Genomic DNA, 13,590 nt, shown 5'->3' with positions numbered 1-13,590 from the left:
AACATTCAGGCAGAGGGGAGACTGTCCAGCGGCGGTGCTGCCTGGTCTGGGAGAGCCCAGGGCCTGTGCTGGAGAAGCCAGGCTGGGCAGCCCCATGGCTGCCACTCCAAGGAGGTGACGCCAGCCCTGGAAGGGGCCAGCAGAGGAAGCAGAGAATGTTTACCTGTGGGTTTCTTCTTGCTCTGGAGGTGGGGGGTGGGGGGAGTCTGTGACTATGTCCCAACGTCAAGGTCTAAGACCCGAGTCCCTTTGGTGGAAATGATGGCTGTGTCAGGGACGAGGGGGTTGGCTGAAGCTGTGCCTCAGCCTTCCACCTGTAAATAGAAGGGCATCATGCCTGGTAGGGGAAGGGGGGACTGGGTATTGTTTAAGACAAATTAACACTTCCTTGTGGACCTGAATTGTCTGTCTTAGAGTGAGTGCCTATCTGCTATCCTACTGGCCCCCTTAGTTATCTTAAGTTAAAAATTACTTCCTTTAAGTGATTCCAAGAAGAGTTTTAAAGGTAACTCTCAGTGATTCTGAAACTGGTTGTTCTGTGTGTAGATTGTCTTGGCCCTTACTTTCAGCAGAACTTTGGGGTTTTTTGTTTCTGAGGTGAAATCCATATAACATAATACTAACCATTTTAAAGTGAACAGTTTGGTGGCACTGAGTACATTTACAATGTTGTGCAACCACAGCTTCTATCTGGTTCCAAATGTTTCATCACTCCAGAGTAAAACTGCACACCCATTCAGCAGTTATTCTACTCCCTAGCCCCCCGCCTCAGTCCCTGGCAACCTCCAGTCTGCTTTCTGCATCTGTGGATTTGCCTATTCCAGACATTTCCTATAAATAGAATGCATATAATACATGAGCTCTGTACCTGGCTTCTTTCATTTGCATAGGGTTTTCTGGGTTCATTCATATGGTAGCATGTGTCAGTTCTTCATTTCTTTTTATGGTTGAATAACAGTAAGATGGTGGCTCAGAGGTTAAAGCATCTGCCTGCAATGTGGGAGACCTGGGTTCGATCCCTGGGTCGGGAAGATCCCCTGGAGAAGGAAATGGCAACCCACTCCAGTGTTCTTGCCTGGAGAATCCCATGGACAGAGGAGCCTGGTGGGCTACAGTCCGTGTGGTCGCAAAGATTCAGACACGACTGAGCGACTTCACTTCACTTCACTTCAACAGTGAGAGACTTTATTTTGGGGGGCTCCAAAATCACTGCAGATGGTGACTGCAGCCATGAAAGATGCTTGCTCCTTGGAAGAAAAGTTATGACCAATCTAGACAGCATATTAAAAAGCAGAGAGGTTAACTTTGCCAACAAAGGTCCGTCTAGTCAAAGCTATGGTTTTTCCAGTAGTCATGTATAGATGTGAGAGTTGGACTATAAAGAAAACTGAGCACCGAAGAATTGATGCTTTTGAATTGTGGTGTTGGAGAAGACTCTTGAGAGTCCCTTGGACAGCAAGGAGATCCAACCAGTCCATCGTAAAGGAAATCAGTCTTTTAATGTACATTGGAAGGACTGATGCTGAAGCTGAAACTCCAATACTTTGCCCACCTGATGCGAAGAACTGACTCATTTGAAAAGACCCTGATGCTGGGAAAGATTGAAGGTGGAAGAAGGGGACAACAGAGGATGAGATGGTTGGATGGCATCACTGACTTGATAGACATGAGTTTGAATAAGCTCCGGGAGTTTGTGATGGACAGGGAAGCCTGCATGCTGCAGTCCATGGGGTCACAAAGAGTCGGACACAACTGAGCAACTGAACTAAACTGATTATGTATATACCGCAATTTATTTATTCATCCACTGATGGACATTTAGGTTGTTTGAGCCATTCGGCTCTTGCTAATAGTGCTGCAATGAGCCTTCACATACAGGAATTTGTTTGAGTACCTGGTTTCATTTCTTCTGGGTTTGTACTCTAGGAGAAGAATTCCTGAATCGTATGGTGATTCCATGTTCAACTTTTTGAGGAATCACCACACTGTTTTCCATAGAGGCTGTACCATTTTACGTTCCCACAGATTGTGCCCAGTGGTTCCAATTTCTCCACATCCTCACCAACGCTTGTTATTTTCTGTTTTGGGGTTTTTTGGTTGTTGTTTTTATATACATAGTCATTCTAGTATGTGTGAAGTGGTATCTCATTGTGGTTTTGATTTGAATTTCCCTGATGACTAATGATGTTGATCATCTTTTCATGTGATTATTGACCGTATGTGTATCTTCTTTGGAAAAATGTGTGTTCAGATCCCTTGCCCATTTTTAAACTGGGCTGAGCCTGCTTGTTTATATATATAACATTTTATTTTTTATTTTCAGCTGTGCCGGGCCTTTGTTGCTGTGAGGGCTTTTCTCTAGTTGCAGCAAGCAAGGGCTACTCGCTAGGCATGATGCATGGGCTTCCCACTGCGGTGGCTTCCTTTGTTGATGAATATGGGCTCTAGAACACAGGCTCAATAGTTGTGGCGCACGGGCTTCTCAGCATGTGGGACCTTCTCAGATCAGGGATCAAACCCGTGTCTCTTGTATTGGCAGTCAGATTCTTTCCCACTGAACCACCAGAGAAGCCCAGCCTTCCTGTTTGTGTGTTTAGAATTAAGGTTCTAAACTTGCTGCTCCTCAGGTGCCAGAGTAGTATATATGTTGCATCTTCTTTTTTCCTTTTTTGGCCTCCCTACTTGGCATGCAGGATCTTAGTTCCCCAACCAGGGATTGAACCTGCACCCCCTGCAGTGGAAGGACAGTCTTAACTGCTTTATTGCCAGGGAAGTCCCCATCTTCTTTTTCTTTTTTAAAAGCGTATTTGTTTATTTCTGTGGCTGTGCCAGAGTTGCCACACGTGGGATTGTCGATCTTGTTTGCAGTATGCAGGTCCTTTTAGTTGTGACATGTGGAATATTTAGTTGGTGCGTGTGAACTCTTAGCTGGGGCATGTGGGATTTAGTTCCCTTACCAGGGATCAAGCCCAAGCTCCCTGCCTTGGGAGTTTGGAGTCTTAGCAACTGAACGACCAGGGAAGTCCCCATCTTATCTGTTTCCTGAAAAGCTAGGCCACCTACTTATTACCTGGTACCTGAGATGAGGAGAGAGAACAGGATGAGAGAGGCAGGGAAAGTATGCCAGAAGGAGCAGAGGGTTCTGGGAGAGAGCAGCCCCATGGAAGCTGTGACATCTCTGTCCTCCAGGTCTTCCTGGAACTCTCAGCAGACCGTAGGAAAGTTATTCACAGATGTTTCTGGAAAGACTCAGGCTCCCAGGCCATGGGGCCTACCCTTTCATCTGTGTTTCTTCTGGGTATTGCAACATCTAGCAGGCCTCCTCCTGACAGTCCCCTGAGTGGGGGGAGTGTGCCTGTGAGCCCTTGACCCACTGGCCTAGGGTCTGGAGGACAAGGCTCACAGGGTTACTCTTGGGAGCAGCCTGTCTCCAGCCCCCTCCAGTGGGGCTGGGTTAGGTGGGTGGTCAGACCACACTCCCTGATTCCCACTGGCTCCATACCAAAGAAATGGAATTATAGAAGCCAGTCCCGCCTCCTCAAGCAGCACAGCCCTCTCCAGCCAGAAGCAGGTTTTCCTATATTCTGGGAAGAAACTCTGCAAGAGGAGAAAAGGAAGCCTAAAGTTAGAGACCCAAAATCATGTTCTCCTACAATAATTCTCCTATGGGAGACTCTCTCTCTCTGGCTTTGGTTTTATGGTCAAGCCGCTGGAGACAGTCCCAACCTGAGGTGGCCTTACAAAGGCCAAGTCAGCTCTACCCAGCTTATGTGTCTGAGATGATGCTGTCTTCCCACAGTCTGAAATTCTCTAGTAGAGGCATACTTCTGCATCTTGGAAAGCTTTTGTGTCTTAAAGGTTTGTTTTTACTTCTTGCTAAAAGGGGTATACTCTTGTGCCAGGGTTAACTTAAGATTAATAGGCAAGTTTTACAAAGAAATGTTGCAAGCAACACAGGAGAGATCCTAGTAGAAGATAAAGATACCTAAAACACACTATACTGCTCTTTTTCTTTTTTAATGGAGGTAAAATTCACATAACAAAGTTAATCATCTTAAAGCCCTGAATTGTGGTTGAGTGGTTCAGTGTTGTGCATCCATCACCTCTACCTGACTTCAAAATGTTTTTACCACCCCTAAAGGAGACCCTGTATCCCTTAAGCAATCACTCCCCGCTCCCTGCTTCCGCAGCCCCTGGCAATCACTAATATGCTTTCTGTCTCTATGGATTTACCTAGGCTGGGTATTTTGTATCAATGGAATCATACAACATGTAACATTCGGGGATCCATTGTCTTTTTTAGACATCCCCTTCCCCTGTCTCCCAAATCCACTGTCTCCTGCCAAGATCAAGGAATAAACTTTCTAAATATAAAGAATGAATAAAAACTCTCCACTTGAATTCACAGTAAAAATGTCCAAAAGTGTTTTTGGACAAAAATACAGAAGTATTTTTCGATCTTTATAATGACGTCTCTCCAAAGCATAGTGCTGGGTATTGCAGTGGACTCTGCCCGTGAGGACAGACAGGCCCTGAGGGAAAGGAGAGCGGAAAGGCCTGAGGTTCCTGCAGGCGCGGGACCAGGCCAGGCCAGGGGCCCACGCAACCTGCAGGGGCCATCGTGCAGTGGAGCTGCAGGAGGGACCCGGCCCTTCCCACCCAGTGGCTGCTCCGATCCTCCTCTGAGGACGCTGCCTCCTCCGACCACACCTCCTGTGTGTGCTGCTCAGGCAAACCCAAGTTCATCTGCCAAATTCAGGATACAACCCTGGCCATTCCGGGCTTTTCTTTCTGCCTTTCCCTAATCGCATCTGGGCGTGCTCTCTTAAAGGGGAAGTCGTGCGTTCTGACTGGCCAGGGCCCTCAGCCAGGAGGCAGGAAACAGCTCCCACAGTCGCGCTGCCCAGCGTGTCAGTGGCTCAGCCTCCTTACCCAAATGGCCAGGCTGTCTCCCCTGGATGTGTAAGTGTGAGCGCAGGGCACACTTGCCACACAGGATGGCATGGGGCCGGGCCCAGGTCACAGCGGGCGGAGCGTGCTGTCAGCCTGCGATCCATTTAGCAAGTCCGAGGTTGAGCTTAGACGGTGCTCCTGGGCTGCGGGCTGGCGCTGGGACAGGGCTGAGGCATGGAGTGGGGAGAGGAGCTGCCTGAGAAAGAGGTCAGGAGTAGGAGGCTGGGTTGGGGACCAGTCTATTTTGGACAGGCCTTCTGGAGGCGCCAGCCTCGGGGCCTGGGGAAGAATAGAGTGGAAAATTTTCTAGTACACCTCTCCTAGCCCCAGGAAGCAGTGGCACTGAACCTTACCAGTCCATCACCCCCACTTGTCTGCATTTATGTGCAGCTCCAACCACACATGATACATTTATCTACCTGCCACTGATTTTTCTTGGTAAAACACCACTTATTTTTATATGCAAACGGTGTTAAGAAATGTTTCGGGTCTCTCTCACTCCACGTTAAAAATTGCTGGAAACTGGCGGCCTGTGTTTTTCCTTCTTTGCTATTCGTGGACGGTCCTGGGTTCAGTGTGTGTGCACAGCAGGCCCTGAGTCCATATTGGCGGCCGGCTCGCTGGCGGACTGGCCGGTGCCCGAGCATGGTTGGCAACACACCTGGCCTGGTTTCTAGCGGGTCTGGTTTCCCGTGTGCCCAGGAAAACCAAGGGAGGGCTCCTGCCCCCTCGTGCATAGCCAGGGACTAACTCAGTGCCACAAGCAAGTGGCTCATGATAGTGAAATAGACCCTTGCTGTGTTTTAGACTCCTTTCTACCCTTGGGTTTTGTTTGTATGGTGATGATGTTTGATCTTAAATCATGTAAAAAAAAAACACAAACACACTTTTCACTGAAATAATTCAGACCTTCTGCTCCTTCAAAAAAAAGGGGAGCAGAGGGAAACAGAAAAGGGCTGGAGGGGGGAGAAACAAGCGGTGTCTCTGCGCGCGTACATTGACAGGGCAAAGCCACACCCTGTGCAAGACAACTTCCTGTTTGCCACTGCCAACTGCCACTCCAAGGAGAAGAGAAATGGTTCCGTTATTAGTGGCTGCTGCAGGACCACGACAGCCTGTGGGTGAGTGGTTCTGAGTGACGCCGCGGGCTTAGCAGTGAGTTGGGACTTTGCACCTTCTGTTGTAGAGACTGTGGCCTGCACTCTTGAAACTGAAGGTGGTTGGTACAGATAGGAATCAAGCAGCCCTGGCCTCTCCTTATTCAGCCTGTGTTTTTAAACAGTGTGCCCCCAGAGCATTCTTATAAACGGAATAGTTTTAATTCAGGGGGCAGGGAGAAGGTGGAGAACTGCTCTCCTAGGAAACCTACTTCTTGTATGTTTTTTTTTTTAAGTCTTCATTTCCAGGTATTAGGGGATTCGTATGAAGTTCCTACTGTGAGTTGTCACCAGGGCAACCACCTTCCATGTATTATCAATCCTTACAGGCTCATTTCTTCAACAGCAAATGCAGTGCATATCGGGGCCAGTCCCTGGGCTGAATGCCAGGGACAAGAGAGGGCACAAGACACCTGCTCTTGATGCATCCAGTGACAGGACTCCTGGACCAGTGAACCAGCAGTTACAACATGGGGCATGTGCTCAGGTGGGGCCCTCAAGGTGCTCTGGGGCACCTGCCCTGTCATAACCGTATGACATGGGCATTATTGTCCCCATTGTATAGGTAGGGAAACTGGGGCCCAGGGGGTTAAGTTCTTTGCCCGAGTCACAGCTAATGAGTGACAGAGCTGGGATTTGAGCCCAGATCTTTCTGATTCCAAAGACAGCAGTGTTTGGTCCACATTTCCAATGACTCCCAAAGCTTGTGCAGAATAAGAGAATCACCTTGGAATCTTTTTTAAAATACAGGTTTGGGGGCCCTGGCCTTGCTCTCCCAAGAAGAGGAGGTCTGGGTGGCACTGAGCGGTCTCAGGTGGATGGTGGCCTAGGCACTTGGCCAGCCTCTCACCTTGGGATCCTCCGGCCCTTCCTTGAGGCATGGACCACGCATGCCTGAGATCGGGGCCAGGGCTTTCAGTGTGCTTAGCCAGGGCACCTGGGTAAAGGCCACTGACGTTGCCTCAAGACAGTCTTGGGAAGATTCAGCCCAGCTGCTGAGGTATCTTAGACATTGGGAATCCCCCTGTCCTTGGGTCTTCCCGCCAGAGATACCCCAGCTTTGCCCAGTGTCCGGCTGCCTGCCGCTCCTATCCCCTTGGTGTCCCTGGGGCAGGGATGATATCAGTTGTGCCATCTTAAGGGAGAATCCAACAGCTTATCACAAAGCTGGAAGCCCCTAGTTTTCCCCTGAGCTGTGGTGGCACTGTTACACTCATGTGACTTGCAAAGTGGGTATGTTGGTGGATGGGGCAGAGATCACCCTGATGGAGGAGTGAATACCATACCGGTGGGACTTCTTGTCAACCCCTCCACTGCTGTATTGGCTCTGGACACATGGGAGCAGCTGGGGCAGTAAAAGGTGAGGATGACAGCTCTGTCCCCAGGGGCAGATGGGTATACACTGGCCTTAAGTTCTTCAGCCCGCCTCCCGTGGGAACCCTGTTCGCTACTCTCAGGATGACCAGGTGGTGGTCAGCCTGGATCTGGAGATTGTCTCCTCTTCCTGAGGGAACCCTCGGGCCGTGGCAGTGTCTGTCTTATCACTACCATTGTATTTCAGTGCCAAAGAGATGCTAGGAAAAAAAAAAAATGAGTGAATGAATGAGTGAACAAATGAGGTGTGACTTTAACATATGCTTTTCTCTCCTTCCTCCTGTTGAATTTGCAGCTGTTTTCTCCCCTTTTGGCCTCTCTGGTTAAGAATGTATTAGTGTTTGTTGTTGTTGTGTGTGTTTTTTTTTCTTGTGTGGATTTAAAAAACAAGCTTAACAAAATCAGAGCCATCCTATATCTTCCCTTTTTTCCTCATCTATCTATGTTATGTATCTGTATATATAGTAACAGATATATGGATACATATCTGTTTATATTCCACTGCTTCCCTCCTAGTTCAGCTGATAAAGAACCTGCCTGCAATGCAGGACACCCTGGTTCTATTCCTGGGTTGGGAAGATGCCCTGGAGAAGGGATAGGCTACCCACTCCAGTATTCTTGGGTTTCCCTGGTGGCTCAGCTGGTAAAGAATCCACCTGCAATGCAGGAGACCTGAGTTCAGTCCCTGGGTTGGGAAGATACCCTGGAGAAGGGAAAGGCTACCCACTCCAGTATTCTGGCCTGGAGAATTCCATGACTGTGTGGCCCATGGGGTCACAGAGTCGGACACAACTGAGAGACTTTCACTTTCACTTTTCATCTGTCTCTCTCTCTCTCTCTCTCTCTATATATATATATATATATAAAATGTTTCTTGTTTTTATAAAGTAATGTTTAGTGTTTGCAGATATTGGTGATATTTTTTATTTTCTTGTGAATTTGGGTAATACTGTCTCACACATTTCCTTAGGTTGAGATAACCCTCATACCTGTCCTTTTCAGTTATTTTATCATAGATCCGGTAGATTGTGGTTTTTTTTTTTTTTTTTTTTTTTTACTGTTCTAAACAGTGCTACTGAGACTATCTTTGAACTTTTCTTGGGGGAGGATATTTCCTTGAGGTCTATTTTCCAGACTTAAATTACCAGGTTACCAGATCAGATGCTGTGAATGCTTTTTAACTGCTGTCGTCAGCACGAGGTTGCTCTCGAGAGAACTGTCGTCCCTTGAAAGTACCCCCAGCGGTGTGTACATGTGTTTGTTCCCCCACTGGTCTACACTGCTGGGGGCGGTGGTGGTGGGGGTTTCTCTTTCAGCTTGGCTAAGTGTCTAGTGAGCGTATCCTTGGTGGCTGATGGAAATACTTCAGGGCTCTGGAAAGTCCCTGGGACTCCCCAAATCCTACCCAGCAGTGCTTGATGCCAGAAATGTACACCTGAGTATACATAACTAATAGAGGTGAGGTGGAAGGGAGATGCTACTGAGAGGGAGAGGTAAAAAGCATCCCAAATTATTTCTGACTTCAGTGTTGTATGCCAGGCCAGCTCTGAAAAATGGGAGATGCTTTGTCAAGATTCTTCCGAGAGGTTGGATGGCTTAAGTGCGGAGAAGAGAGGGCATCCCAGAGGTACAAAAGGCATTGGTTCTGGGGCTAGGCAGGCCTGGGCTCTCCTTCCAACTACCAAGGTCAGTGTGACCTTGGTCTTGTTTCATAATCTCATTAAGCTTTAATTTCCCTATCTGTAATAAGGAGGCTAACAGTATCCACTTTGAGGGGTTGTTGAGTAGATTATACATGAACTTGTAGATGTAAAAGCAGCTTGCTCAGTGCCTGACACAGGGTAGGCACCCCAAAGCACTGCTCCTCTTCCTAACTGAGTGAATGGGCACAGGGGAACCAGATGGCCGAGAAACAAATGCAGCCCTTTACGGGGATTTGAGAGTTGGGCTGATGTGAGCAGTGTAGGCCCTGGCCCACAATGCCTTTTGTCAAAGTGCCCCAACTGATGCGCATTGCCTGGCTGGGTAGCAGGTGAAGAGAGGTAAAGAAGATCTAGTCTAAGCTAACTGGTGAACTGGTGACAGGCACCCCCGCTTGAAGGAACACCTCCCAGCCACGCAGGCCCTGACAGCTTTTTAAAGAGCCTGCCCCCGCCCCCTGCCTCGACCTGAGGATGGACGGGGCTCCCGGGCAGCTCACAAGCACTCACGGCACAGCTGCTTGGCACGGTTCTGTCTGCCACTCTCCGCCTGCCTCGTCACTTGACTTTCCTGTGTCTTCATTTCCTCCCCACTGAGGAAGGCTGATTCAATATCCCCCTTCTAACCACCCTGGCACACTATATTTAGTGCCCTGCTACAACTGTGGCAAATGAGACCACAAGCTCACATGTTGACACCCTGCTGTCCACTTCCGAGTCTTCATAGACTTCCGACGGGTTTCCCAAATGCAGCCTGCCTCAGTGTCCACAGCTGTAAACTGGGGGAATACCTGCCCCGCCGCCTCACCGAGTGGTCACAGAATACAGCTAGGTGGTTCCTGCTGATTCCCCCGGCTGAAGTCGGCTCTGCCCCTCACGCTCCAGCTTCAGTTTACTTTTGGAAGTTTAGAGGTGGCTTTTATGGAAAGCATCCTGACTCCAGCTACTAAAGCAGATAGAATCCCTTGAGAAAATAGAACCCAGCAAATAATTTGCCAAACACCTGCTCTCAGACGTGGGGGCCGAGAGGGACCCGGCACTGTCCGAGGAGCAAGCCAGGAGCTGGCCTCAGACCAAGGGACCGTACACAGGCGTGTCGGGCCACAAGTGACTGTGGTGTGTGCGCACACTCTGTTGGGGGCCTAGGGGGAATTGATCCCTTAAACACCATATTGGAAAGTTCCCAATGAGTTCTTTCTAAAACTGATACAGGGAACCACACTAGGTGTTGGCAGCTGGCTTGGCCATTCATGAGGCGTCTGTGCTAAGGTTTTAAATGCAGGACATTGATGCTCTGAGTATAAAAATATCTCAGTGAATAAGCCTGGGGGAGGGGAGGGTTTAGAATTTTTACTGAAGTAGAATCGCCTGAGAACCTGGTAGACTTTTCCCAGTGGAGAGTACAGGGAGAGAATTGTGGAGACACCAGGACTCCTCACATAGTGTCTGCCAGCCCCCTGCTCATCTGGTCTCTGGGATGGCACCTGGATGGTGGCACCTAACCATATAGTGAAGCAGGTGGTCTTAGAACAGTCGGTGACAGAGACAGGGCTCCGAATTTCCTGTGATGGAAATGCAAAACAGTAAAAGGATTTGGTTTTTTATTTCCTTGGTCCCAGGGTCCCCAACTCTTTGGGGTTGAGGTCTCAGGCTGTGCTGGCTGATACCTTAAAAGCTGCCAATTAGGTGTTCACCCCCCCCGCTCCGGGGCAGTCAGGTGCCCTGCTGAAATGCCCACATGCACTGGGGAGGAGAGGTGTGTCCAGCAGCCCTGCAGGTGCTCCCTGCCCACTGCAGCATCTACCAGGACTCAAGGTGACAGAGGCCAGCCTCTGAAGACATCCCCAGGTGTAATGTTTCCTAGCTCCATGAACTCAGTCAGCTGGTCTCTCTGATCTCAGTTTCTTCTTCTATAGAACTGGTATAATAATTGTACATCTCTCAGAGTGTTGTAAGAACTCAATACTATAAGAGAATCCAAGTGTTTCATAGAGTTCTTCTTTCATATAATTCTTTCCATTGGCACATGGAAAAACCTTAGTAAGTTATTATTATTTTTGGTCAAAGGACAAAAAGGGTAAGAGCAGAGGTTGGTCCAGCATCAGCCGCTGAGACTGTTATTGATGTAGTGGACACTTAATTCTGCATGAGTGTCTTGACAGTGATTTCCTGTTTTCACTTCGGTAGGTAACTGGTACTCATAGTCAGCCTCAGCACAATAGATTGGTTTGGTCTTTCTGTTCCGCAATCTAGAAAGAAATGTGTTATAAGAACTATAGCCTTTTTCACTTTGGGAACGACACCTCAAAGAAATAATCCTCAATGACTTTTTAACTAAATTGTAAAAAAAAAAAAAAAAAAAGGAGAAAGAAAGAAAAAAAAGTCAGACAGGAAGTAGGAAGAGAAAAACTAAGTAGTCTACAACATGTCAGTGATTAAGTATTCTCCAGGCAAGAATACTGGAGTGGGTAGCCATTCCCTTCTCCAGGGGATCTTCCTGACCCAGGGATCAAACCCAGGTCTCCTGCATTGTGGCAAGATTCTTTATTGTCTGAGCCACCAGGGAAGCCCTAATTAAATATTACCTAACCATTTAAAATGACATATACATGGGACTTAGAAACATATAAGTAGAATAATGTAAGTTGAAGAAGAATAATCCAAGGTATCGATTGATTACAGTTTTATTGATGCATCTATATATATTAACAAAGAATGAGAAAATTTGGAGGAAAAGGATTTTTTTCTCTGAGATTTATCAATAGAATATTTTAATAGTGGGTAAAAAATACAATGTTCTTTAAACTGTTTCTGGGCAAAGCAAATGTAATTAGAATAATTATAGGGATCCACCTGAGGCAATCCTTTGACCAAAAAGAGGATGGGGGGTGAAGGGTAGGGGTGGGGATGAGTAAACCCAAAGTAGGTGAGTTTTTGTATCAGAATGATTGTGATGTAAATATAAAACACTTTACCCAGAGATGTTCCACCTGCCTGGCAACATCTTTCTACAAGAAACTAAGACTGTCTTTCCCATCACCAGCCTACCCACTTCTCCAACAAGGTTGTCACAGACTAGAGAAACAGATTGGATAGGTATTACATCTTTCTGAAAAATCTACTCAAAAATCTACTCTGCCCTACCCAAACATCAGTGCTACCCATTTTCAAAAGTTTACCCAAGTGAAGTAAGTGTGATGCTTATCTTCTAAATGAAGCTCCAATCACTTTGATACTGTTTCCCCACTTACTTAGGCTTTGTCACCTGCACTGTGGCTGGTAAGCTCCTTCTCAAAGCAGAGGGGACAGAAGTACAGGTCTGTTTGTGGAATACCTTGAAGATGTGACATTTAATTCCCTCTGATGAACACGGAACAGTTTTGCAAATAGGAAATACTGCTTCAATCTCTTTATTATGATACAGAAATCTCCCAGTTAAAATAAAAGGAGGGTGAAGGGCTATCTTCCAAATTTGATGAGTATTCTCTTGTATACAATTTGTTCTTTCAGTTGGCCATTCAAGAAAAAATTATATGGCTTCCCTCATGGCTCAGATAGTAAAGAATCTGCCTGCAGTGTGGGAGACCCTGGGTTCAATCCCTGGGTCAGAAAGAGCCCCTGGAGAACGGAATATATATATGGACTGAGCATGCACACACACACACACACACACACACGCATGTGTGCTCAGTTGCTTCAGTCGTGTCTGTTTGTGACCCTATGCACTATAGCCCACCAGGCTCCTCTGTCCATGAGTTTCTCCAGGCAAGAATACTGGAGTGGCTTGCCATACTCAAACCCACATCTCCTGTGTCTCCTGCATTGCAGATGGGTTCTTTACCCACTGAGCCACCTGGAAAGCCTATATGTGTATTGTGTGTGTGTGTGTGTGTCTAAGCATTTTTCTCTCTTAGAGAAGAAAAAGGCTTATCCATTGGTTTAATTTTTCTGTAAGTTTAGTAGCAGAATGTTTTGGCAGGGTCAGTAATTGTCATTCTCTGGGGGTGATCTTGTAATCACTGATCTGGCCCATTCATTTGTCCTTAAGGTCACTCTTCCTTCTGATTTATCTTGCTCACTTGTATTATTTCAGCTCTTAGTTTAACAGAATAAAAATTCTCTTCATTTTGAAGGTTTATCTCCCCCACCGGAACAGAGGAATATTTCTGCACATCCTTTCCCCCCACCCCTTCTGCCAGCTTGAGTACATGAGAGCAAATGAGTGAATAAAGTCTGCAGAAAAATCCAAAGCAGTAGTGGTGAAAATCAAGTCTTATTTTAGTTTTGGAAACTTCTGCCAATAGAAAAAATTGCTAAGCAAGACATTTCTGAGGGGCAGAAACAGCTATGAATTTGAAGTGCAAAGGCTTGGTTCTGGTCTCAACCCTGCAGACTGGTAACTGGTA

The 13,590-nt window shown here is 47.2% G+C and overlaps 1 protein-coding gene across 7 annotated transcripts in view; it reads left to right on the top strand.

Moving 5' to 3' along the window:
• ATXN7L1 (ataxin 7 like 1) overlaps positions 1-13,590 on the top strand; it is a 252,909-nt gene that overhangs the window by 188,708 nt on the left and 50,611 nt on the right. The window contains exons 1-2 of one of the 7 annotated variants that reach the window (XM_043873161.1): positions 4,376-5,160; positions 5,958-6,074. The exons of 5 other annotated variants lie outside the window; for them this stretch is intronic. In XM_043873161.1, coding sequence (XP_043729096.1) covers positions 6,029-6,074 — 46 coding nt within the window. In that variant the 5' untranslated portion in view covers positions 4,376-5,160; positions 5,958-6,028. Of the gene's footprint in view, positions 1-4,375; positions 5,161-5,957; positions 6,075-6,575; positions 6,598-13,590 lie in introns of those variants that run through there. One more of the 7 variants, XM_043873162.1, reaches the window with a different exon arrangement.

Source organism: Cervus elaphus, chromosome 18 (genome assembly GCF_910594005.1).
Source record: "Cervus elaphus chromosome 18, mCerEla1.1, whole genome shotgun sequence".
Classification (NCBI taxonomy): Eukaryota; Metazoa; Chordata; class Mammalia; order Artiodactyla; family Cervidae; genus Cervus; species Cervus elaphus.
The sequence above is the reverse complement of the archived record's forward strand: the minus strand, read 5'-3'. Positions and strand labels throughout refer to the sequence as shown.